The sequence below is a fragment of the Passer domesticus genome, chromosome 7 (assembly GCF_036417665.1).
Source record: "Passer domesticus isolate bPasDom1 chromosome 7, bPasDom1.hap1, whole genome shotgun sequence".
NCBI classification, from domain to species: domain Eukaryota; kingdom Metazoa; phylum Chordata; class Aves; order Passeriformes; family Passeridae; genus Passer; species Passer domesticus.
Genome location: NC_087480.1, coordinates 18,750,042 through 18,774,717, shown reverse-complemented (window position 1 = coordinate 18,774,717; position 24,676 = coordinate 18,750,042). Strand labels below are relative to the sequence as shown.

The 24,676-nt window shown below is 56.7% G+C and overlaps 1 protein-coding gene and 1 long non-coding RNA gene across 4 annotated transcripts; one reads left to right on the top strand and one right to left on the bottom strand.

Annotated features, from left to right (window-relative positions):
• Positions 1-12,407, top strand: SPRY3 (sprouty RTK signaling antagonist 3). Of its 3 annotated transcripts, none has more exons than XM_064427285.1 (2): positions 1-191; positions 5,859-12,407. In XM_064427285.1, exon 2 carries the CDS (start codon positions 5,906-5,908, stop codon positions 6,818-6,820), a length of 915 nt encoding a protein of 304 aa, XP_064283355.1. In that variant the 5' UTR covers positions 1-191; positions 5,859-5,905; the 3' UTR covers positions 6,821-12,407. The 3 variants fall into 3 exon arrangements, with proteins under 3 accessions (XP_064283355.1, XP_064283356.1, XP_064283354.1); XM_064427286.1 differs by lacking the exon at positions 1-191 and adding an exon at positions 1,773-1,817; XM_064427284.1 differs by lacking the exon at positions 1-191 and adding an exon at positions 1,875-2,088.
• Positions 12,408-23,174: 10,767 nt separating this feature from the next.
• On the bottom strand, positions 23,175-24,676 carry LOC135304109 (uncharacterized). Its single transcript, XR_010365549.1, has 3 exons — positions 24,545-24,676; positions 24,107-24,257; positions 23,175-23,294 (listed from the first exon to the last, which is right to left on the bottom strand). It is a non-coding gene; the product is annotated as an uncharacterized LOC135304109 (long non-coding RNA).

Below are 24,676 nucleotides of genomic sequence, written 5' to 3'. Positions count from 1 at the left end.
AACTCACCGGGAGGCTGCTATTCTCCCTGCGCTTCCCACCCTCCCACTCCTCCCGGGAGCTCTGCATTCATGCCTTTTCGGCCCTCCCTCGGCAGCGAATGAGGAATAAAGCGGCGCCGGCTGAGCACGACGCAGGCTGTGCTGGGATGCTGTGAGCCAGCGAGGGAAGCCTGAATCACCGGCACCTCAAGGTGGGAGTGAGAGATTTGGGCTGGGAGAAAGGGAGGACATCACACGTGCTCCCGGGAGTCAGGTGCTCTCAGCCAGTTGGCTGGGAATTGGGCAACTCGGATCCTTTCTGTGCCTTTAAAGACGGAGCTGAGAGCGATGGGGAGAAGAGGAGGGGCCGGTGGGAGTGCAAAGGGATTCAGCCTGAAGGCTCTGAGCTACAGCCGAGGCTGAGGGATGCTGTCAGGGACTCGTTCTTCTTGCAGAAACTCCTGGAGGAGCATCCCTGGTGGCATCCCATGGAGATGGAGAAACCCTCAGCCTAGAAATGCCTAAAAATGAGACTGCAAAGGCTCAGCTGGGCACCGTGTGGGGGAATGGAGTCACTGGCCCCAACTGGGGGTATTCCAGTGCCTCTGCTGGCATCAGCTGGGAGGGAGCCCCTGAGGTCTGTGGGATCGTCCCAGTTTGTCCCCATCTCTTACAGCTACAAGCAGCAGAGCTGGATTTATCACTCTTATTCCAGGTCCTTCTCTTCCCCTCTGTCCCCATCCTGCTTTCACACACTCAGACCCTGTGCTTGCCATCCACCCTAGGGGTTCTGTGCTGCTGTGCAGCTGGTGGGGGGGGGGCTGAGGGCTTGGTGGTTTCATCCTCAGATGTCTGAGACAGGTTCTGAGCCCTCCCCGAGCTGGAGCTGTCACTTTGCTCATCTGGTGAGCACTCCCAGGAAAAATGGGTGACCACCCTGGAAGTGTCGAGGGAAATGGAGGGAGGGTGGGGGCTTTGCTGGGGTTCACAGGTGACGTCCAGTGCCATCAGGGTGGCCTTGGGTCTTTGGGACTCTCAAGCCAGGTCCACTTTACTATGAATGGGGGTGAGGGGTGTCACAAGGACCCCTGGTGCTCCTGAGCCACAGGCAGGAAAGCAGGAAAACAAGGGACTTGAGAAAAGCATGAAGCAACTTGGGGAAACCTCTGGGACGGAAGATCCAGGTCCTGCTTGGACCTTGAGCCCAAGCTTTTTGTTTCTGGGAGAGTGGGATGTGTGTGGGCTGGTTCTGTGGGTCTCAGTATGGAAAAGCTGCTTTCCAGCCTCTCTGCCGAGTGTGTCTCTGCAGGGGCTAATTCAGGTGTGGGTTTGGACTTTTGGGAAGTGCTGGAGCTGGATGGCACCTGGGCTGTCCCAGGGGCCTCCTGGGAAGAGGTGAGCTGGGAGAAGGTTCGACTTGATGACCTTAGAGGTCTTTTCCCACCTTTCCCATGATTCTATGAAATGACTGAGGCTGTTTCATGATAAATTGTGGATCAAACCCAAGGTGATGGATCCTGAGTTGCTGCCGGCTCCTTTGCGGCCCAGCCCGACAGGACCTGTCCCCGGTGTCACTCTGACCCCGACCCATCCCGTGACGCTGCTGTGTCCCCGGCGGTCTGTCCCGGTGGGGGCCGGGGGAACACCGGCCCGGGGTGCGGGAGGGCCATCCCGGGGGGCGCAGGGAGGGACACGGAGCCCGGGGCAGACGGAAACGTTTAAATAGCGGCTGAGCATCCCGCGGCGGGGCTGGGCGGCAGCGGCGCCTGGGGAGCGCTGCGGGGCTCTGCGGAGCCGCTAATGGGCCGAGTCCATTTCAGCGGGATGACGCCACTTGGGTAAAGCGTTAAGAGCTCCGGGAAGGCAGCGCAGAGCGAGGGGGAGCGCGATGCTCCCGGGCAGCGCCAGGTCCCTCCCTCCTCCCTCCATCCCTCCTCCTCCTCCTCCCTCCGCCCAGCCTCCCATTCCCACCGAGCGCGGCCCCCCCGCCGCTCCCGCTGCCCGCGGCGCGGGGCTCGGCTGCGGGGCCGGGGCTGCCCCGCTGCCCGCCCCGGGGCTGCCCCGCCGCGCTCGGGCTCCGCGGGCGGATGGACCGGCGGCGGCTGCGGGGTGAGTCCGCCCGGCGCGGACACGCGTGGGCTGCGGGACGCGGCGGGGGAGACACTCGTGGGCCGAGCGGGCGGGGGTCCTGGGCACTCGCGGGCCGTTTCCGAAGGGACGCGGGTCCCTGGGTGCGCACGGGCTGTGCGAGGAAGCTGCGGCTCCGTGCGGTGGGGGCTGGGTCCTGCACACGCGTGGGGTGCGCCGTGGGGCTGGGGCCGCGTGTGGGTCCGAGTCACGCGTGGGTTCTCTTGTGAGCTGTCCCGCAGGCGAGCGGGCTGCGGGAGTGCCGGGGACACGGGGGCTGTGTGTGCGTGCAGGGGCTGCGGGACCGCGCCGGCCGCGAGCCCCGCGTGGGACCGGGGACTCAGCCTCCCCCAGCACCCCGCTCCACACCGCAGCGCCCAGGCAGGGCGAGGGGCTCCCTTTTCTCCCACCTGGCGCCCTGAGCCGCTTGCCCCCGGTTCGCATCCACCTCCAGCCTGTAAATAATTTGCTTTTACGATCTCTCCTCTGGCCCATTATCACACGAACTTTATATGTTTGAGGCTGGTGGTGTCCATAAAGCTGGCCCGGTTTCCGGGGCTGGCATGCCTGCCTGGCAGGCAGGGTGTGAGGAGGAGGAGGCTGGGGAGACGCTGCCCCAGGCCCCCCAGGTGGGCAGGTGGGCAGGGAGGGGTGCAGCAGAGCCCCGGGGATGCTCAGCTCAGTGGGACTGGGATATGGAGTGAATGCAGCCCTGGAATCAGGCTGGAGCAGGGAGGGAGGGAGTGGGGGGCACTGGGCTATTCCGGGGTGGGGGAGGAGGAAGAAGTGGGGTCCCAGCTCCGGTCATTCAGTCCTTCTGCGGGACCCACAGATGTTCTCTTCAGCTCCCCTTGGTTCCCACAGGGACGTTTACATCCCCCCAGCCAGTGAGTCTAGGTCCTTGTCTGATCCCTGCACCTTGGAATCACAGCTCTGGGGGCATTTGGGTCCTGGTCCAGTGTTGAGGGGGCTCCCAAGATCTGTCTTTCTCAAGATGCTGTGTCTGAGCCCTGCCCCCAGGTCTGGAGTGTCTGGCACAGCCGATGGCCAGCTCCTCTCTGGCTGTGTCCCCCGGGCTGGGTTCCTCCTCACGTTGTCCCTCACGCCCCAGCCTGGCTCAGGGGTCTCCTCGTGCCTCTTGAGTTCCAGGTGTTCAGAGGATTTGGGTTGCCTGTGCTGGGCCAGCAGCCCTGTTGGCTCTGTGACTACAGGACCCTCTGTGGGGTCTCTGCCTTTGGTGCTCCCCACGGTTGGAGCCCCCAGGACCCTCACAGGGGTCATCTCACTGGCCAAGGCTGAATGACCAAGTACTGAGCCCAGGTGAGTGGGGATGGACACCTGGTATGAGCAGCAGCTCCCAGGAGGAACCAGCATCATTCCCTGAATGATCCAATCCCGACGGGATCTGGGTCATGGGGGATGTGGGAATGCTCTGAGGCTGCTCCCTGCTCCCCTCTGCACAGTCCCAGCTGCAGGCTGAGATGGGCCCTCCCTCTTCAGGGGGGTGCTGGGGCTTCACGTCCCCAGCCTGTGCTTTAGTAAGATCCTCCCAGGTGAGGAGCTCGGTGGCAGCAGGTGACAGCCACGAGAGTTTTGCCTCTGGCTTGTTCCCGTCTCACAAAACTTCCCTGAATCAGCCATGCCCTCCTAATTCCCCTTGGTACTGCTGTGAAAGAAAGGGGTGCCCAAATCACCTGTGGGTGTCCTGGGTGAGCGACTCCTCACTGTCTGCATCTTCCCACATGGGGAATTGCATGGAGGAGGGAAAACCCCAAATCTGAGCAGATCAGTTACCTTTGCTTTCCAGAGAGGGGGATGGGAGAGACGAGATCTTGCTTGAACAGTCAAAGTAAGTTGCCTTTGCTTTTCCCTGCTCCTCAAGGTCAGCCTAGCTAATGAAAATCAATCTTCCCTCTGCCTCTCTCTGCTGCATGAGCAGATTCTACCTGTCGCCCCTTCACCTACTTGAAAGCAGCGGCTGCCCCGTCCTGCCGAGCATGGGCAGCGCCGGAGGGAGCTTCCTCCTGGAACGGCGTCTTCCTGCGGGCCCGGGCACCGCGACAATATCCGTGGCACGGAGGGATCACTCCTGTGATCTGTCCTCTCTGTCCCGGGGAAGCTGGCTGTGCACGGGAAGCACGTATCCCACGTGGAGATCTGGGCTGGAAGTGGTGGGCTCTGGCATGCAGTGAGTGATGTCCATCCTCTGGGCACAGCTGGGCAGCTCCGTGTGCAGGTGGCCGGAGCGGGAGCTTTGTGTCTCCCTCCCGGGGCCGGGAGCTGTCCCGTGGCTCCCGTGCCCGCTGCTCTCTCCTCTCCTCTCCTCTCCTCTCCTCTCCTCTCCTCTCCTCTCCTCTCCTCTCCTCTCCTCTCCTCTCCTCTCCTCTCCTCTCCTCTCCTCTCCTCTCCTCTCCTCTCCTCTCCTCTCCTCTCCTCTCCTCTCCTCTCCTCTCCTCTCCTCTCCTCTCCTCTCCTCTCCTCTCCTCTCCTCTCCTCTCCTCTCCTCTCCTCTCCTCTCCTCTCCTCTCCTCTCCTCTCCTCTCCTCTCCTCTCCTCTCCTCTCCTCTCCAGCCCCACTGAGGGCTCTCCCTGGCAAGGTCTGGCAGATGCAGGTGTGGAGATGGAGCTGCTGCCATGGGGTCAAGCTTGCCAGGAAGGGGAGTGGTGGGACATGGAGTCCTCCCTGCCCCATCCCACAGTCCTCAGCAGTGCTGATGTTCCTGGGCACGGCAGGCTCTGCTGCCAGCAGCGCCACGTCCTGAAAACAGCGGCAAAGGGGACAGCAGAGGGTCTGAGGGGCACGACAGGGCTTGCCTGTGCCAAGGCCGCCTTCCCTCGTGTCTGTGCCAGCTTTGAAGGGAAACCCGCCCTTCCCAATGCTCCTGGTGGGGGCAAATTGGCTCCTGGGCTGGGGATGGGTAGTGGAATGCTGCAGTCCACCAGGACTTGGAGTCTGTGGGATAGTCTTGTCCTTGGCCAAATGCAGGGCTCATTAGTTGCAATTTCATCCCTGGAAGTGTTAAAAAAATGTGGATGTGTGTCTTGAGGACATGGTTCAGTGGTGAACATGGTGGTGGTGGTGGTGCTGGGTTGATGGTTGGAGTTGCTGATCTTAGAGGGCTTTTCCAGCTCCAGCGATTCAGTGATTCTAATTTGTTACTGCTGCTGCCTAGAGTTAGAGAATCTGTGTTCAGATTCCCATACCAGTGCTCCCAGTGTGTACAGGGAATGGGAGCAGAAGGCTGCTCAGGGTGTGCTGGGAACCTCCAAAGCAGAGAGAGCCCCTCCTCTGAGGGAGACGCCGTTCCCAGCTCTGTCACGCCTCTGGATCAGTCACTGCTTCTCATTTCCCCTCCTCCGGAGAGGCCCAGCATGTGTCCCTGGGGGAGAAGGAGGTGCTGGTGAGGGGTGGGAAATCCTCTGGAAGGACACAAGAGGCTCAAAAGCACAGAGAGAGGCTGTGCCCACCAGGGTCGAGGGGCAGATCCGACAGCCCTTCCCTTGGGATGTGTCCAGCCTAAGTGTTCCCAGGCACAAAATTACTCTGGGTCTGATTGCTGGAAATCTTTCATTTGGAGTTCTCCAGCCAGCCTTTGTGTCGTGCTTTGCTCTAATGGAAGGTGTCCCTGCCCATGGCAGGGGGCTGGAATGAGACGAGCTTTAAGGTCCCCTCCGTCCCAAAGCAGTCTGTGATTCAATGATTTGGATGGACGTAACAGGGATATTTTCTCTCTTCCTGCCCCATCCTTTAGGATTTTTAGATGTGCCCTGATGCCGCAGGGTCTCCTGGCTCCTGGAAATGCAGCTCTCTTCCAGCGTGGCTGAACTCAGCTGTGACGAGACCATGGACCCACCCGCCGAGGATTTCCAGCAGGTCCTGTCCATCGACCAAATCCGCTCCATCCGTGCCAGCAACAACTACGTGGAGAGACCGGCGGCGTGCTTCCAGCAAGCCCGCTCCAACCCCTCGCTGTCGCAGCCCCCGCACAAGCAGGAGTGGTCCCAGGACCGCCTGGCGTCTTCCACCTTCCAGGACCTGCACCGCAGCCACAGCCAGCAGCACCAGATGCCGCCTCTGCAGCCGCACCTGAGCCACTCGAGCACGGCCAGCTCGGTGTCGCAGAGCACCACGGCCTCCGAGCAGCGCCTGCTGAGCAGCTTGACGCCGTCGCACTCCGGGCACTCGCTGGTGCGGACGCAGCCCCGCGGGGGTGAGCTGAAGGCGGAGGAGTCGCCGCGGAAGGGCGCGGAGCCGCCGCCGGCGCACGGGCACCTGCTGCTGTGCGAGGCGTGCGGGCGCTGCCGCTGCCCGCGCTGCACGGCCGCCCGCAGCCTGCCCTCCTGCTGGCTCTGCAACCAGCGCTGCCTCTGCTCCGCCGAGAGCCTCCTCGACTACGGGACCTGCCTCTGCTGCGTCAAGGGGCTCTTCTACCACTGCTCCACCGACGACGAGGACACCTGCGCCGACGACCCCTGCTCCTGCGGGCCGGGCTCCTGCTGCGCCCGCTGGGCTGCCATGAGCGTCCTGTCTCTCCTCTTGCCCTGCCTCTGCTGCTACTTTCCCACCCTGGGGTGCCTCAAACTTTGCCAGCGGGGTTATGACGGCCTGAAACGCCCCGGCTGCCGCTGCCAGAGCCACACCAACACGGTCTGCAGAAAGATCTCCTCGGCCAGCGGCACGCCCTTCCCCAAAACGCTGGACAAGCCGGTATGACCCTCCCGAGGAGGAGAAGCGGGCTTTGCTCCTCTTCCTCCCCCTCCTCCTCCTCTTCTTTCCACCATCCTCCTTGTCCCTCGGCTCCCTCTGCTCTGCAGTCCCCTCCCTCCCCACTATCACCTTCCAGGATTGAGACGGGTGACCTGGGGGATCCCCCAGGCTTTGGGATGCCCTGGCTGGGTGGCCGGGGCAGCTGGCACTGAGCTGGGGAGTACCAGTGGTTTTGCACATGCAGGAGAGGGACAGAAGAGGCAGAGCGAGCTGAGGGTGCCCTCCCTGGCTGTGCCCCACAGGGAAATGTGACCCAGAGGGTTCTTGGGACTCTGCCCCCATGGCCAGGGTACCTGAGGCCTCTCAGGGCTCCGCTCTCCGTAGTTTTAGGAGCTGCCCCACAGTGTGGTCCTTATCCATGGGGAAGGAGACAGGTCAGTGCGTCCCTGTGCCAGAGTCCCTCAGGAGCCAGACCCCTTGTCCCTCTCTTTCTCCCTCTCCTGTGCTTTCTGTAGGTGGCCTTTCTCCCCTCAGGTGGCCACAGGTCCCTTTCCCCAGGGGGCTGGGCTGCCAAGGGGTCTCACCAGTGGCAGTGGCTTCCCTCCAGTCTTGGAAGCTGCTGGGAGAAGTGAGCGAGCTCCAGTATGAGGCGGCACCATGTTTTTCTATCTCAAAGAGGAAGAGAAGGTGTGGGAAGCTTTAGAAACCTTCTGGCAGGGGAAGAAGCTATCGGAGGCAGCCCAGCCCACTCTCTCCTGCCTGACTGCAGCAAGGGAAAGGTCCCCTCTGGGATTTGGCTGAGAACAAGGAGCTGCTTGGAAATTGCCATTCATTTCTCCAGGCCTTGGAGGGCTGCCTGAGGTGGGAGCTGCTGCTGGCTCCATCCCACCACCCAGCAGATGCCACAGGCACCAGCTCCGTGCTCGAACCCCGATCTGGTACCTTCCACCAGCACTGAATTCACTTTAAAAAAATATGGCAAAGCCAACTATGAGCAGCCACCGCTCCAGGGACTCCCCAGCGGGGCTTCTGTCACCTTGCCTTTGGCTGGAGGACATGGAAAGCAGGAGCGGGTGTCGAAGCTGGGGACCCCAACCTTCCCTCCCTGCCAAGTTTCCTTTGAGTCCTCACCTCGCTGAGGGGGTTCTGCCACTCGCTGACAGCGGGGACTGGGGCTGGAGCCAGCCCTGGGGCCATCCCTGGAGCCAGTCCTGGGGCCAGTCCTGGAGCCAGCCCTGGAGCCAGCCCTGGAGCCAGCCCTGGGGCCAGTCCTGGAGCCAGTCCTGGGGCCAGCCCTGGAGCCAGTCCTGGGGCCAGCCCTGGAGCCAGTCCTGGAGCCAGCCCTGGAGCCAGTCCTGGGGCTGGGCCATCTGCAGAGCAGACGGACACTGCAATCCAGGTCAGGGCTCCAGGTTTCCTGCTGGGATGATAATAACCCCAGCTGGTTGCTGTGGCTGGGGGACTCCTGGTGGTCCTGGGCTCAGCCCCATGTCTGCATCATCTGGGGGAGTTTGGAGCCAGGATGATGTCCTGCAGCTTGGCTCTGCCTGCCTGTCCCCCTTCCCAGGTGTGTGAGCATGAGAGGAGGGAATGGTGCTCCTGGAGGAATATATGCAACACATCCCTTGGCTTCTCCAAGACCCAGCTCCCAGGGCCCATCCGTCACCTCCTCCCATCTGCCTCTTTCTGTAGAGTTCTGTGGATCTATTTTTGTAGATATAAATATGACGTTAGGATGGGTAGGTCTGTTACTAATAATATTCATGATACTGCTGTGAACGGTGCCAGGTACAAGGTTTGGCTTCCTGGTGCACTTGCACAGGCTGGAAAAGATGATTTCCCAGTCAGTTTATTGCTAATCCCAGACCCTTTGTTCCCAGGTTGATGGGAGTGGGGGAAATGGAGGTGTACGGATTGTCTGAAGGTCTGCTCTGCAGGGAGGGTGGGATTCAGTGCTGGCTGAGAGGTGAGGCAGAAGTGGAACCTCATTGTGGGACTCCTCTTTCCATCCATTCACTTTCTAAAAATCGTGGTGGATCCAAGCTCCCTCTGTTGCAGGGAAAAGTGGTTCCAGGGAATGATTCATCCCTCTTGGAAGCATTATTCATTAAATCCTGTGCCGGCTGTGCCCGGCTCCCCTGACTCAAATGGCACCCAAACATTGAACTCCAGGCTCCTTGGGAAGGGGGGACGAATCTCATGTCTGGTGGGAGGTTTGTGTAGGAGTATGTCATGGACGTGGGTGAAATCCTCTCCCTGACTTCACCCAGAGCCCGAGGGGGGATGTGGAAGGATCTGTGGGTATCTCAGGATGACGCTTTGGGATGCAGAGGGATCTCCTGGCATTAGGAAAGGACAGAGCCCCATCTGGGCATGGTCCATCCCTAAAGTCAGCCTGGACTCTGGAATCAATTGGATTTTAAGGCCATGATCTTCTCAGAGGATGCCCTGTAGGTGTGTGAACCCCTCTAAGATCATTCCTGTGGCAACAAATATAAAATGCATTGCTAATACATTTATCCTGATGCCAATAATTGCTTGGCTCCCTACTTCCAAGTGATGCTGTGGGGAGACACTTCCTCACAGAGTCTCCTTCCTTTGGAAGGCTCAGTTCACTCTTCTATTGGTGCTGATTAAACTCCTTCATAAAAACCAGAGAGCATTTTTAGGGAGAAAAGGTCCCTTTTTCCCTGTGGGTTGGAGGAACCGTCTCCCTTGAATGAGAATGAGAAACAGTTCATTGAAACTTTTTAAAGAAAACTAATGAACAGAATTTTCCAACTTGCTCTACTTAGATTTTTTTTTCCTCCTCCTTTTTAAACGGATCCCACTTGTAAATTTAGTTACCACCTCTGTATCTTTACAATTCATTGCTTCCTCTCCTGATGGTGGAATGACTCAACATGTGAAGCTTCATCATTTTCACGGCCTCCCAAGTCATGCGAGCGCGGGGTGACCTCCCCCAGGTGCTGGAGCTGGGGGATGAGGAGAAGGCTGCCCATGGATCAGCTCCCCAGAGCCAGCTCTGCTTGGCACGGCAGCAGCAGCACAGCTACCTTCAGGAACTGGGGGGAGGCCAGGACTGCCAGGACCCTCCACTCAATGGGCTTTTTCTGGGTCAGTGCAGAAGCTCCCTTCCTACCAGGGAATGGTGCCACAGTCTGGTGAGGGCTGAGGAGCACGGCCAGGGCTCTGGAATGTCTCCTCTCCATGAAATGACAAATCTGGGGGATACATTTCATTAAATACTGGACATGTAGAAAGAGTGGGATTTTAAAAGCTGTGGACATGGTTTAGTGATGGCTTACAGTGCTGGGTTAGTGTTTGGACTCAGTGGTCTTAGAGGGCCTTTCCAGCAGGAATGATTCCATGGTTCTAGGAAATGAAGAGGACGAGAGCCCCAGCTGGCACCGAGGGCTGTGCAACCAGAGCAGGGCTTTGTTTTCACTGAGGGCAGACACAAAAGCCACATCCAGGACCTGTGGGAGCTGGAGGAGTTCAGCTTGCTGGCCACTGCCCACCTGGAACTCCTGCTGCCAACTCCAGCTGGGGATCCTCAGCACATTTCCCCTCCTTGCTCTCAGCAGGCAGACGAGGTTGGGAAGCACCAAAAGCTGTCCAAGGAGGAGCACCCAAAGCTCTGGTTCACCAAGCTCGTCCGTGGTGGGGAAGGCTGTGGGCAGGCTCAGATTCTTTTCCTGAGCTTTTCCCAACCTCCTCTGAGCAGATCCATCCTGCTCCATCCCCAGCTCGGCTTCCAGGCTGTTTGGTTTGCCCGTGGAGAGGGCCCGGGTTCTGGTCGGGGTTGGGAGCCCCTTTCCTGCCCCACCCTCCATGAGTCAGATCCCATCTGCTCGGGGTGTTTGTCTGCAGCTGCCTGTCCCAGCAGTTGGGCTTTCTCTCTGTCCTGACGTGTCTTTTTTGGTTTTCTTTTGGGAGCGCCACATGTGGAGCCCTCTGCTCTCCCACAGGGATGGATCTGCACTGTGAGGGAGTGTTCCTGGGCTGTTGTCTTCCCTTTGCCAGGGAGCATGTAGGGCTGGGGGCAGACTGGAGCAGGGAAAGAGATTCAGGTGCCAAAGGAGCAGGAAGCAGGAGCTGCTGAGCAGGATCTGAGCTCCCCCTGCTCTGCTCCCCATCCAGAGCCTTCTTTTCCCACCCAGAAGTCCAAAGCTCCATCCATGCAAGAAGCTGTGATGCTTTTGTTTCCTCCAAGGCTTCCCTTCGTCCCTTTTCCCCACTGGCAAATCAGTCCCAGCAAAGGTGGGGAGGGGTCATGGGGACCAGGCTGGAGTGTCCCTCCCATCCCACCCCACCACTCCTGGTGGAAGGGCCAAAGAGGTCCCTGGGCTGCTGTCCACTCATCCTTGAGAAACACCAGTACCTCAAAGAGCAGGGGGCAGCTCTTTGTGACTCACAGATTCCCATAAAATCCCACTGAGTTCACTCCTGCCCATCCCCAGGGGTGAACCCTGATGGAGGGAGGACAAATGCCATTGACCAAAAGATGCCAAAGCCTGGAATCTGAGATTAGGAATGGCTCTGAATTGTGGTAGAGAGGGATGAGCTGGGTTTGAGGGGAGCTGCTGTGGGAGTGGCACAGGAAAGGAGCCCACTGTGCCCTAAACTCCTGTTCCCAGCACTGCTGCTGTTGCTCTTTCCTGGGCTGGGGAAAGCTGGGAATGCTCAGACACTGGAAGGTCAAATGTTTGTGATAGGGATGTGATAAGGGCTGACCCCCACCCCAAAGCTCACTCTTGGTCTTTGACGGGATCCAGTTCAGCCTTGGCTCCTCCAAGGAACCCATGGAGCCCATGGGATACTCTCTGATCCAGCTGACACAATCCCAGGGTTCCTCAGAGGGGCACTGCGGGCACGAGGGGTTTTGGATGGATGGGAAGGGGTCACAGCCTGCCAGGGCAGCGGAAATGTGCGAGGGAGGCTCTGGGTCCCCCTCCTGCTGTGCCCAAAGCCTTTGTCACGAGCAGGACCAATCCCACCCCAGAGCTGGGCCTGGGAGAGGAGGTCCCACAACCTCTGTGCCAAGGTCACCTCAAGTCCCAAGCCTGGCCCATCCCCACCTTGCCCCTTTCCCCCTTTCCATTGGGATGTCTCCTGGCAGGAGCTCCTCCTCCTCCTCCTCCCCTGGTGTCCTCAGCACAAAGCTCTCCTTGGAAGATCCCCCTGGTCTCCACAGGGCAGGCCCAGGATCCCAAGGCTCCCATCCCAAGTTTCTGGGTACAAAGCCCTTCTGTACAGCCTGTAAAGATCCCTCCCAGCTCTCTCCATTCCAGTTCCTTTCTTTAAGGTATAATATATGTTTATAACCTGATGGCTGTTTTTTTGACAATACTCTTGTACCTTTTAAGGGGAAAAAAGTTTAGAAACCAAAGTATTTATTTGAAAAGTTTATTTTAAAGATAAGAAAAAAAACCCTATTTATTTTACTGCACCCTCTTCTGTTTGGTTTTCTTCTCTTGCAAAGCTGATAATTGTTACAGAACCACTGCTGAGGTGAAAGAAGTGATTCTATGGGTGGCTTCACAAGCCCACTTAGAGCAACTATTCAATAAAAATATATATTAATTTTGAATGTGGTCTTGTTCTTGTCTCCATGGTGGTCAGGGCATGGCTCAGGCTTTGGCTGGGGTGCTGGGTGGCTGGGCAGGGACTGAGAACTGGAGAGATTATCCTGGCTTCCATGAGGTCTCCCCTGGAAGTCTTCTGATGCTCAAACCTCCAAAATTCAGTGTGGGCTTCCCTGCTGCAGCTGCCCCAGATTCCTGAAGAAGAGCTGGCTCAGGTGGCAAAGGGCAGGAGCAAAGAGGGGGAGATTTAGGTAAGGAATTCCTGAGTGCTTGGGGCTTTCAGTCACTCCACAGACATGCCAACGTGCTCCCAAAGTCTCTCCCACTGCCAGAGGAGAGATGCCACAGCGCCATGGGTGTCTTCTGCAGGAGGAGCTCTAGCTGCCACCTGTCTCCTTCCCCAGCAGCTGCTGAAGGCACCTTGGAGGTGGATGTAGCCCAAACCAGGAGGAACTGGGGCCACACCCCAGCAGCTCCTGGGCTAGGCTGGTGCCTCTGCTCCCTGTGCACATCGCAGAGCTGTGGGCCCAAAGCCCTGCCCATCCAGAGTGCTCATCCAGACATGCTTATCCTGAGGGCTCTCTGCTCCCCGAGTGCTCTTCTTTCACACAGCTGCTGGAGCTTTCCCCCAGCACCTCCGGAGCATGAGGCCCTTGCACACAGATTTGGTGGCTGATCAACCCCATGGTTGGTGGCACCCCCCTTACTCCTCTTTCATTTGATGGCTTCAGTGCCTACCCCTCCGCTTGGGCTGAGCCTGTTTCCTCTCTCTGCAAGAGTCTTTCCTTTCCTAGGAGGGTTTCCCTAGGCCAGACTTGTGCTGAAGAGCATTCTAGATCCCTGTTCTGAATTAAACCCACGCACTCTCCACATCTCTCACCACAATCCCTTTTCCCAGGCCGGTTCCCTGTTTTTCCCTGTCTGTGGCATTGCTGGTATCAGAGCCTGTTTTCCAAAATCGGTTCCAACGCCTCATCCCCAGCATCCAGGATCAGCCTGAGGGCTCTGGAGCACAGATGTGAGTCCAATCCCTGCTGTGACTCACTCTTCCCCTGCTTTTCAAACAAAAGATAGCTCCGGGCCATTTGTCACCCATTGGCTCCTTTCAGTGCCAAAGTCCCTCTCCTTTGGACAGAGCCAAGCACTTTCATTCCCAGATGTGCAGCTTTCTGTTAACTGTGTTAGAGCCCTTTTGGTGCCTGTAGTGCCACCTTCCCAAGCCTTCCTTGTCCTCATGTAACCAAATCTCCTGTCATCTCTGGGTGTCTCTCCTGTGGTCCTGTGGAGGAAGGCTCAGGAGCTGAACTGCAATGTGAGATAGTGACCTACAGACCACGGTAATCTGAAACAGATGTTAATTGCTCACTTGAACATTTTCCTTCTGTATGAAGGAAGTCACAATGGTCCCAGGAATGACAAAAAACCTGCAAAAATTGTGGGGAATTTTTCCTAAGATCATGGTGAACTTTGAACTACAGTGTCACTTGCTGTTTTGCATCCACGTGAGGACAAGGAGAGACTCCCCAGGCTTGAACACGCCATGGCACCTACCCACGTGAATTCGGGCTCTGAGCCACCCAGAGGGTTTAGCCTGGAATAAGACCCCAGCTGTCCTTGGCTGACAGAGGTTGTTCAGAGCTGAAATGTCCTGTTCTGTCCTGTCCCAGGACCAGCACAGCCTGAGCAAGCTCAGCTCCATGAAACCCTTCTCAGACACGGACTGTGTTTTCCAGAAGTGCATTTCCACCTCCCTGGTGTTGAAATCTTCCCTTGCCCAGAGCAAACGAAGTCAGGCCAAGCTCAGATCCCCCTGAGGACGCCCAGGTGTGATCCAGCCCCGTGCCTGCTGGAGCATCCCTCGCATCCCGGGAAGGTGCCTGGCGGGCTCAGGAGAGCTGAGGAAGGTGTTTGCAGTCAGAGCTTGGCTGTCTAGACAGGAGAGAGAGAGGAGCCCTCAGAAGGAGTCATTCATCTCTTCCTAAGATGGCTAAATAGGTCAGATGACTCATGCCCTGAAAGTGCCGATTTCTCTGTGCTGACTACAAAGAGGGAAGGAGCTCCCGCCGTCCCCCCGCGCTGCAGACACCGAGGGGAGCGGATCCGAGCCTGCCTGCTGGATGTGCCCTGGCTCAGCAGGGAATTCAGCCTCCCCGGGGATCCTCAGTGCTGCTTCTTCAGGGATGCTGAGGAGATGGAGGATTGATTAAACAGGGGTGGGTTTCGACTTGTGCTGAAGGTGATGCCTGTAGGAACCTGGGTGTGCAGAGCTGGGAGGGATGGGGCAGAGGGTCTAGCCCAGTTCCCTCTGTCACCCTCGGCTGTAGGCACCAGGGGACAGGAGTTCAGGCTGGAGGGATTTGCACAATGGCTTCTCCACCATCAGAAACCCTTTCCTGCTTGGCCATGGTCGTGCTCTGGTTAGGGCTGAGGGCACCTCTGCTCTGACACCTCTGGCCTCACAAAGCCAAGGCTGCTCTGGGCAGAGACAAGGGGCTGTTCTTATGTTGCCCCACCACTGTTCAGAGCTGCTCAGTGAGGTTTAGGAATCCCTGGAGGCATCACAAGGTTGAGGGGGCAGCTCTGAGGGCAGTCAGGAGCCTCTGGAATACCCCCGACAAGAAATGAGCCCCTCAGGAGGGTGACCTGTGCTGTGATTGCAGCCCTGGGGATGTGAGGAATTTGCTCCCTGTAGGAAGGAGGGTCTCCAGGACCCCAGTGTGTACAAAAAAGACAGTTTGCACCCTCAAAAAACCCAAAATGCCTGTGGGTTTCAGCACTGCCTGGATATCACTCTGGCCACACTCTGGCCCTGCAAAACATCATGAGATTGGCTTAAAAATCAAGATGCAGCTCACAGCAGAGTCTTGTTTTTCACTGCTGCTTTTGGAGGCTGACTGAGTCATGCTTGCAAGCCTCCTCTGCCAGACAGCAGGGCTGGCAGCTTGCTGGGCCGTGGGGCGAGCACGGGATCCGCGGGTGGGCCCGAGCGGGGCCGGGGACAGCCTGGGCACCCTGGCGAGCACTAGCTGTGCACAAAATGGCCCAGGATCCTAAACTGGGGATGCAGCCCGACACCCAGCAGGGGTGGGAGGTCCATCTTCTCGCTTTAGCCCGGTCACTGGCAGGCTGCTTCCTCCTTTGGCCTCAGCAGCTGCCGGTGCTCGAGCCACGGGGCTGAGGGGCACCCTGGGGTCCGGCCGAGTCCCAGCCCCTGGCCAGCAGCTGCAGAGCATTGCAAAGCTCTCCACTGGTGTCTGAAGTGGGAATATTTCCCCCTGGCTGGAGACCCCCTCACCAGGGTGTTCCCTGGCCTCCTTCCTCTCTGTGTTCTGCTCCTAGGATGCACCTGAGGTTCAGGATATTTCTTCAAGGCACATCCAGAACAAAACTGTTTTCCTGATGTGGAGCTCCAAATCCTCCTGGGGAGCTTCTAAAGAATTTATTTCCTGTATCCACTTCCCCTGTGCCTTGCTGCTCTCCATGAGGACATTTGCATGGTACAATAGGATCTCAGTCTTTTGATGTGCAATTATCATCTGCAGAAATGACTAATCAATTAAGGACAGTCACTCCCAGGCTTTCTATTTATTTCTTTCTCATTGAAACCAGAGCAAATGTGCCCTTTTTTCATGGGGAAATGGTGGTTTTTTCCAAACGTGCCTGCTGAAAACTTCCCAGCGGATCTGAAAATGACATCATGCCCTTCTTGGTCCTCGCTGTTGTCACTGTCAGCGCTGAGCTGGCCCTGCTGCTGACAAGTCCCTGTCACCAGCCCTGCCAGCTCAGCAGTGCCAGCAGGAGGGGGACACACCAGGAATGGCTCAGATCACACTTGGAGAGCAGCTCAGGCAGGTAAAAAGTGCCCAAAGTGAAAGCAAGAGTGAAGACACTCTACCTTAAAGGTGGTGAACCCTGAGGGGAGATAGGGACCCTTTACAAGGACATGGAACAACAGGATAAGGAGATTGTCTATAAGCTGCCAGAGGGCAGGGCTGGATGGGATATTGGGAAGTAATTCTTCCCTGTGAGGGTGGGCAGGCCCTGGCACAGGGTGCCCAGAGCAGCTGTGGCTGCCCCTGGATCCCTGGGACTGTTCCAGGCTGGAGCAACCTGAGATACTGGAAGGTGTTCCTGGCCTTGGCAGAGGTGGAATGAGATGATCTTCAAGCTGCCTTCCAATCCAGCCCATTCCATAATTCCATGATCGGCCCAACCTTCAGCAGCTGAGGGGGAAAATGGACTTCAGAGCAATGAACCAAGGGAGAAGGAGGTTCAGGTCCTTGGCACCTGCATGTAAGGACAGGCAGATGCACTTGGGAAGGGGCTGTGCAGGTGAGGGGCTGGGCATTGTCACCATCATGGAATCTTCCACCCTAACACATCTCTGCTCTGCCTGCTCATTCCACTATTCTGAGAGCCCCTGGTGACCCTGAGCAGGGGCACAGAGCTGGGGGTGGCCTGGAGGCTGAGCTGGAGCTGAAAGAGAAGCGGAGCTGTTTTGTAACAGCCTCCCCTGGGGACGGATCACACCACACCGGAGAGCGCCTCCGGAGAGGCACGGCACGCACGGAGGTGACCAAATGAATTGACACCAGGCAATTCTCAGTGGAGCTCCAGAGACAAAGTAATTGAAAATAAATGAAGGAACATGACACCTGGCTGGCAGATCAGTTATCTATAGCGTCCCTTTCCTGAAATAACTGCCTCCCAAACTCTGTCCGCCGAGGCAAAACCAAGGAGATGCTCACGTAAAATAGGCCACTCCAGCAGGGACTTGGAGGCCCCTTTATTTTTAATGGAAGCTGCCAGAAGGGTTAATTGGATGGTGCATGGCAGTGCCCTCTGTCTGGGGATTGCCTGCCCTTGCCCCCACCACCTGGAGCGTTGAGGATGAGCTGCTGTCCTTGGGCAGCACTCGGGTCACAGACCAGTGCAAGAGGGGGTTTTCCTGGTTCTCCAGCCCCAGACACACCAGGGTGTGCTGTTCTCACCCCGTAGGTTTTGGGTTATTAGGATTTGGGCTGAGTCATCAGCATATCTATGCTCAAAAATGCCTCAAAATTCCTCTAAGATGGTCCTGCAGAAGCCACTGACCCCAAACTGCAAGGGTTGCTCAAAAGTGCTTTTATTCCTGGTGGGACTGAGCTCCTGCAGAGCTTCTGCAGTCCCTGCCCTTGTGGAGAGCTGGAAGCAAAGGTGAGAAGAAAGGAGCTTGTGGGAGGTCTGGTGTGCACAGCGCTGCCAGAATAACCCTGGGGTCAAACCATCAACAGGAGCCAAAATGCAGCCAGTACCAGATCACCCACTGGCCTTTCCATTGCTGAGCCAGGGTCACAGACCTGGGCACGGGGACATCCCAGCATCATGGAATCATAGGGTACCCTGAGCTGGAAGGACGCACAAGGATCATTGATTGAAGTGCTGGCCCTGCACAGACACCCCAACAATCCCACCCTCCATCCCTGGGAGTGTTGTCCAAACGCTCCCGGAGCTCTGGCAGCCTTGGGGCTGGGACCATTCCCTGAGTCAGGAGGTTGGAAGAGATTTGGCTGATGAGCTCAGTGCTGAGGGGCCCAGGCAAGCAGAGGGCCTGTGGCAATGCCACGCTCTGTCCTGCACCCTCTGGAGGGCTGGGCTTGTGCTGGGGAGTTGATTTATCCTGGCTATGGATATGGGCATGAGGCAGGATCTCTGCCCACAGGAAACAGCGTCTTCATGAGGGAAAGGGTCTCTGCCCATGGGAACCGTGTCCCCCCAAGGGAAGAGGCGTCCTGGTGTCTTGCAGACAGGGACATTGGCACCATCAGCTTGGCCCTGCCATTGCTCTGCCAGGACTGTGGGGACAGGACCCATAGCAGCAAATGGAGAAGATCCTGGGGACACCTGGTCCCTGCCCATTCCCAGGGGAATGGTTTGGCTTGAACCTCACTGCTGGGTTTCCTCCCGGGCAAAGTAAAGCTGGGTTAAATCTCCCTTTGGGAGCAGCCCATCAAAGCCCTTCTGTCCCAAGGAGACACCACCTGCTTTTCCCTTTTCATCTGTTGTCCTTGTTCCAAAGATTAAAGCAGCCAGGACAGAAAGCAGGTGCTGTACCTTTTGAACAGAGAAAAGGAGAAAATAAATGGCATGAGGAAGATCTGGGCCTGAAAAAAGAGTGGCCTTCAAATTGAGGGGCCTGGAGACATCCCAGCTCACACAGCCCCAGCACGGGACTGAAGGATCCCCACCATTCCCTGTCACCTGGGGCAGGACAGGGCTGCACCTCACTGGGGACCCCTTCCTTGGAATAAAACTTGGCCATAGAAGGGGTTGAGTTTTGGGGAGAGAAACCAGTTGCCCTGAGCACTCCTGTCAGGGCTCTTCAGGGGCCTTTGATGGGTTCCTCCATTGCAGTGAGACTTTACACCCCCAAACACGCCAGCTCTCTGAAAGGCACGGGCAGGAGCAGTTTCTTTCTTACAGCAAGATGTGCTCCTGATTTTTATAATTTATCTCATCAGTTCTCCTGATTTTTGGTGGTTCTGGCACTTGCTGTCATTAAATGAGGCAGAGGAGGGGACGGGCAGCCAGGAGGGTCCCAGCTGGGCCATGTCTCTGAAAAGAAAGACAGAAAGAAAGCAAGAAAGAAAAGCTCTCCCTTCCCCCTCCAACAAACCCTGTAATGAAAACATGGCCAACCCTGGGCTCTGCCCTCTGCCCTTCTTGGGGCGGGTTCCAAGGTCACAGGGACATGGTCCCCCAGTATTGATCAGCACTCTTTGGGACTGGCATATGGCACCAGGTTTCAAAGGCTGAGAAGCTCGAAAAGAATTAAGTGGGGGCAAAGAGTGGAACGTCCCAGATTGAACTCCTGACATGCGAGGGTCAAAGAGCGCTGGGGATAAAGCGGGTCTGGAATGGTCTGGGCAATGGCAAAAATAAATACGCAGGCATTAAAAACCAACACCCCCAAGGCTGGGGATGAAATCCCACCGTGCTTCTGAGGGACAGAAGTGGGCTGGGTGAGTTGGATGTGCTGGGGAATAGCCAACAGGGAGAATGTCCTTGCTTGTCCCAGGGTGACAGCAGGAGAACCTCACCTGGAGAGTGGCTCCATGGGCTGCACCAGTTGGAATTTTTGTGGGGTTTCACCTTCCTGCTGAATGTCCCTCAGCTCCTTAAGGACAGAAGGGACACCTTTGGAAAGAGAGAGAGGTGGAGAGTGAACATCTGGCTGTGCAGGAGCATCCCTTCTCCACCAGGAAAGCGGCTAGGATATAAAGGAAGCAGCATCAGCAGTCTATACTCCAGAGTAGGATGAGGTGGGAGAGGGTCCAAGACAGCTGGAAATCCGAGCTTGTGTCAGAGGCCTTTTCCCTGAGCCACGATGTCCAAAGGGTCAATCCAGTGGGCAAGGCACTCCTGTCAGGTGCTGAGGGGAGGGAATCACATTCTGCCCCTCCCATCAGTGGGTCCTTCCTGTGTCCCGGGGCTCCCGGTGGGAAATGTGGTGCACAAGGATAAGAAAATCAACAGCTTCACCTGTAAAGCTCCTGGAATGCCGTGTCTGGGTCAGGTCCTGGTGAGGGTTGTGGCCTTGGTACCACACTGAGCATCTCCTCCCAAAATCTGCTGTTTTTTCCAGCTGTTCTCCTCACCTCACAGCCCATTCCAAAGGCCAACTCCTGAGCTACATTCCACACAGGAAACTCCAGCTCTTCCTTTGGGCCCCCAGAGAGACAGATTCCTGAGGGACTGTGTGTCCCAGCCCTTATCCATCAGGGTGTTTCCTGGCTCTCATGCCCTTCCCTCCCCTGATTTTTGTCATGTTTGTGATGCGGGTCCTCAGCTCCAGGCTGTGCTAAAGGAGCAGAATGGGAGACTGTCAGGGATGAAGTGAAGGACAAGGGAATCTGTGGAGCTTTCCCTGATGGATGGAGGCTGGATCATAGCCTACACTTGTCTCCCAGAGCAGATCCACCATAGCCTCCCCCAGAGCCCTCAGCCCCAGTCTGGGACTCTGGGGAGGGACACAGAGGGCATCCTGTGTATCATGGGAACCCAACTTCCCACAGCCTGGATGGGCAGGGGAGGCTGCAGACACCTCAGGAATTGTCTTCCTGAGCATGTGGATGCTTCAAGCCCAAGGCACAGCCTGATGAACTTAAGCCTGATTTTCCATCTCCGTCATCCGCTCTGTGTGCAGTGCCAGGCTCTGATCCCAGAGTCCTGCTGGAGGGAAAGGCATATGGCCTGGGGGCAAAAGGCATGAAAGGGAAGAAACTTTCAGTTCGTGGCTTTCCTGTGGTTGTTTGGGTTCTTCCCAGCATTGGGATGCTCTGTGGGATCCCACAGGTTGCATCCTCATACCTCTCCTGTCTAGACCATGTCAGAGACAAGGAATCCCATGGTGCCCTCTGCTCCAGCTTCACTGAACCCCCGAATCTGTGGTGTTCAATTTTGAGAGTCTTGGAACAAATCAGGGAGCTTGTTTTCCTGGCTGATTTTTGTCGATTCCTCCTCTCATGCTCTCCCAGAGCCTTTCATGCCCAGCCAAGGTTCTATATCTCTCTCCCCAGCTCTGCCTGCAGGGCCCCGCTCAGCTCTGCTGTGTCTCCTCTGTCTTGTTCCTGATAAAACAAACTGCTCAGCATGACTGGGTGAGCTCCCAAACATGGATCAGGCATCCAGAGCCTCATGACCATGCACTTCCACCAGGACACTACCACCACAGCACCTGGTCATGGATGTCTCCCACAGCAATTTCCCAAAATTTCCTCTCAGAGTGTTTCTAGTGTGTAAGAGAACAAGGATCTCCCTGCTGAGCACCTTACCAAGGTTTTAATTTAATTTTTTTTTCTGAATTTTCTAAAGAAAATTTGGGGGGTTGAGAGGTAGCTCACTAGACAAAGAAAACAGCTGGATACTTGGAGAAATGGGAAAATTTCTGGCTGTGAAGGCCAATTACACATTCAGAAGGTTGTGCTAGGTCTGCCCTCTCCCTTGACCGCTCAGCTGTGGCAGACAGGAGAGGCAGGATGGCATTTTGTGCCTTCAGATGTTTCTCCTCCATCTGTGTAGGTGGAATCCTCTAAGTGACACATTATCCATTCCACTCTGCACTTCCCCCTGGATTTCTCCTTCTCATGACTGCTCGAAAATGTGTTCTAGAGCTGCTGTACGATGAGCAGTCAGTGCTTGAAAGCGCTGCCTGCTTTCCCCCGCCCCTGTTCCTCGTGGAGAATTTAGTAGCAGATGGCAGCCTCAGAGCCCTGAGAATGAAGTGCTCCAGAACTGACAGCACAACACAAAATCTTCCTCCCTCTTCCAGCGCCGCGGCTCCGATGGTGGAGAGTGAATAATTTAGCATCCATCTCTCATTCAGCAAATGCTGCTGGTGAGGTCTGTGAGGATGATTTTTATTAACTGGCCGGCTGGATGCAATTTTCCAGCAAAGCCTGTGTGCAAACAAATTGGAGCTGAGTGCTGGGTGAGTGCCAGTGCTCCTGGCTGTCTCCTGCTCCGGGGAGATGAGATGCCCACATCCTGTTACACCATCTCCGCTGCTCCTCCGCTCTTTCCCAAGCCTACAAAGAACTTTGCTCCTGGACAATCCTGGGTTCATATCAGCCAGACTGTGCAACAAGACACATGTTCATGATGGGTTGGTTTTTTTTGTTGTTGTTCCCTGGGAACACTTGAGCAAAATCCGGCTGCCCAGCCTGGTCTGGAAAAGCCATCGCGGATGTCGCTGATGGGGCTCGTGGGATCTGACCAAGAAAAACAGCTCTGAGCCCTTTTGTTCCTGCACCATTTGTCCCTTTCCGTCTCATTCCAGCATCAGGGTGACCGTGTCAAGAGGTGAGAGTGGCATCTGGGCTCACTGGGCCCCGTTGCTGTCACCTGCCATTGGCAGGAGAGGTGGGGCTGGCCTGGAGCTGCAGCAGCCACCAAAGCCTGGCAGATCCTGGAACCCCAGGATGGTTTGGGTTGGGAGGGACCTTAAAACCAACCTCACTCCACCCCCATGGGAAGGGACACTTTCCACTATCCCAAGATGCTCCAAGCCCCTTCCAGCCTGGCCTTGGACACTTCCAGGGAGTGTTGATTTGTAGGAGAATTCCTGGTTTGGCATTGCCTCCTCCCCACCAGTCGCTGTTTACAACTCTCTGCAGAGCCCAAGGGGTGACACTGTGGGAGTGACAGGTCCCCCAGCCCCTGTCCCTGCTGCACACAGCCTCCCCAAGCCTGCCAGAGCGGCTGCGGCACCTCGAGGTGCCTGCAGGGGAGAGCGATGGATACGGATCCTGCAGTGGGCAGGTAGGAGAGCTCTGTTGGACAGGTGCCTGGAACATTAGGCTATTATTGGAAGCACCAGGCTTTTATGGTAAGTAATTGTGATGTTATTGGGCGTTTTCCCTAAATAATCCACCACACTCCCATCTGCCGGCAGCTGATGCTGAAGGGAGAGGGGTGTGAGTGCAAAAACTGGGAAGGCGAAGTGGTTCTGCTCCAGTGGGATGTGAAACGGGGCTGCTGTGGGGTGAAACGGGGTGGCCGTGAAGGGCTCTGTGGCTCTGCTCCCGAGCAGGGCTGTGTCCCTCTGCCCTGGAGGCTGGCCAGCTCTGAGAGCTCTTTTCCAGCTCTCTCTGAGTTCCTGTGTGCTCGTGGTGTCCTTCTCCTCTTCCTGCCCTCGGCTGGAGCAGGGAAGCACTTGGGAGATGCAGGAGATAGTGCTGCCTCGGCAGCGGGGGGTGAGGTGGGCAGGAGCTTCCAGCAGGAGTGGAAAACTCCAGGCGTCCAGTCGGGTCTGGGATGGGCTGGAGGCCGTCCGTGTGTCCGGCTGCACAGCCCCACACAGCCCCTGCTGGTGGAGATGTGGAGATCCCTGGTTCTTGGCCGTTCCTGGAGCTCTGTAAATATAGGGATTTATTGGGATGTGAGACCCTGCTCACTGGAACTTTGGAATTCCTGCTTCGCCCTTCTCCACTCCCCCAGCAATGGGATATTCACCTTCTGTGGAGAAATAAAATGCACCAGAAATGCAGCCAAGGGTCCTGGTTTCTGCAGAGGTTCTTTTCCATAGAAACATGGAATTGTAGCAGTTGGAAAAGCCCTCTCAGGTCATAGAGTCGAACCATTCCCTCAGCACTGCCAAGGCCACACCAAAACATGTCCCCAAGTGTCATATGCATGCAGTTCGAAATCCCTCCAGAGATGGGGACTCTACCCCTGCCCTTTCATGCTGGGGCTATGTCAGAAGTGACTTTTTTGGCCACTTTCCCCCAAGTCCCAGACAGAGGAAGCCTTTTAGGAGCTTGGGGGTATATATGGGCATCTGAGGGGCTTTGGCACCACACGCTGTGGAGGCATCTGGGTCAGTCAGGGCTTTGAGCAGCATTGGTGCTGTGCCACGGTGAGATTCGTCCTTTCCTGAGCACCTACAGAAGGATAAGAGCATCCCCAGAGCTGGGATCAGCAAGGACAGCTCTGGCAACTAGGCCACCCTGGCTTGAAATAGCCCATGGGGCAGGATTAGCATTGTTCTCCCCGAGGAAAATCCCAAAAGGTAAGAGATCTCCCTGGAAAATTCAGTCTTCTCCTTTCTTCTCATACTGAGCCTAAAGGAGAGTCTCACTGCTGTTCCCAGCCCTCCCTTTTCTGACTCTCTTGTACAGAAACCCCATCACTCTGCAGGATCCTGGCTGGCCCTGGAATTACTCACCAGGAATGAGCCATTTCCATGTGCACATTGTCACCACACAGTTGTCTGTGAGAGCTGGGCTGCCAACATCTGACAGCTAAAAATAGCCCAGGGCTCTGAGGAGGCAGGAAAACACCTTTGAACTCCCCTGAAATCTGGTGGAACTGCAGAGCTGCAAAGGGACAAACCATAAATATTGGCCTAAAAATACATTTCATGGAATGGTAGAACCCTAGAATAGTTTGGGTTGGAAGGGAGCTTAAAGATCTTCTAATTTTTCCCCCCTGCCATGGCAGGGACACCTTCCACAGCCTGTCCCAGGCTGCTCCAAGCCCTGTCCAACCTGGCCTTGGGCACTGCCAGGGATGCAGGGGCAGCCACAGCTGCTCTGGGCACCTGTGCCAGGGCCTGCCCACCCTCATCACAAAAACTTTCTCCTTTTTGTCTGCTTTAACTGACCCAGTGGGGACTTGGAGCAATTCAGGGCTCAGCTTTGGCATCTCCCCTGCCACGGAGCCCCCCGGAGCCTCTTTTCTGGGATTTGCTTTTGCCCGCACTGTCCAGACCTTCCTGCTGCCGCGTCTCCCCTTC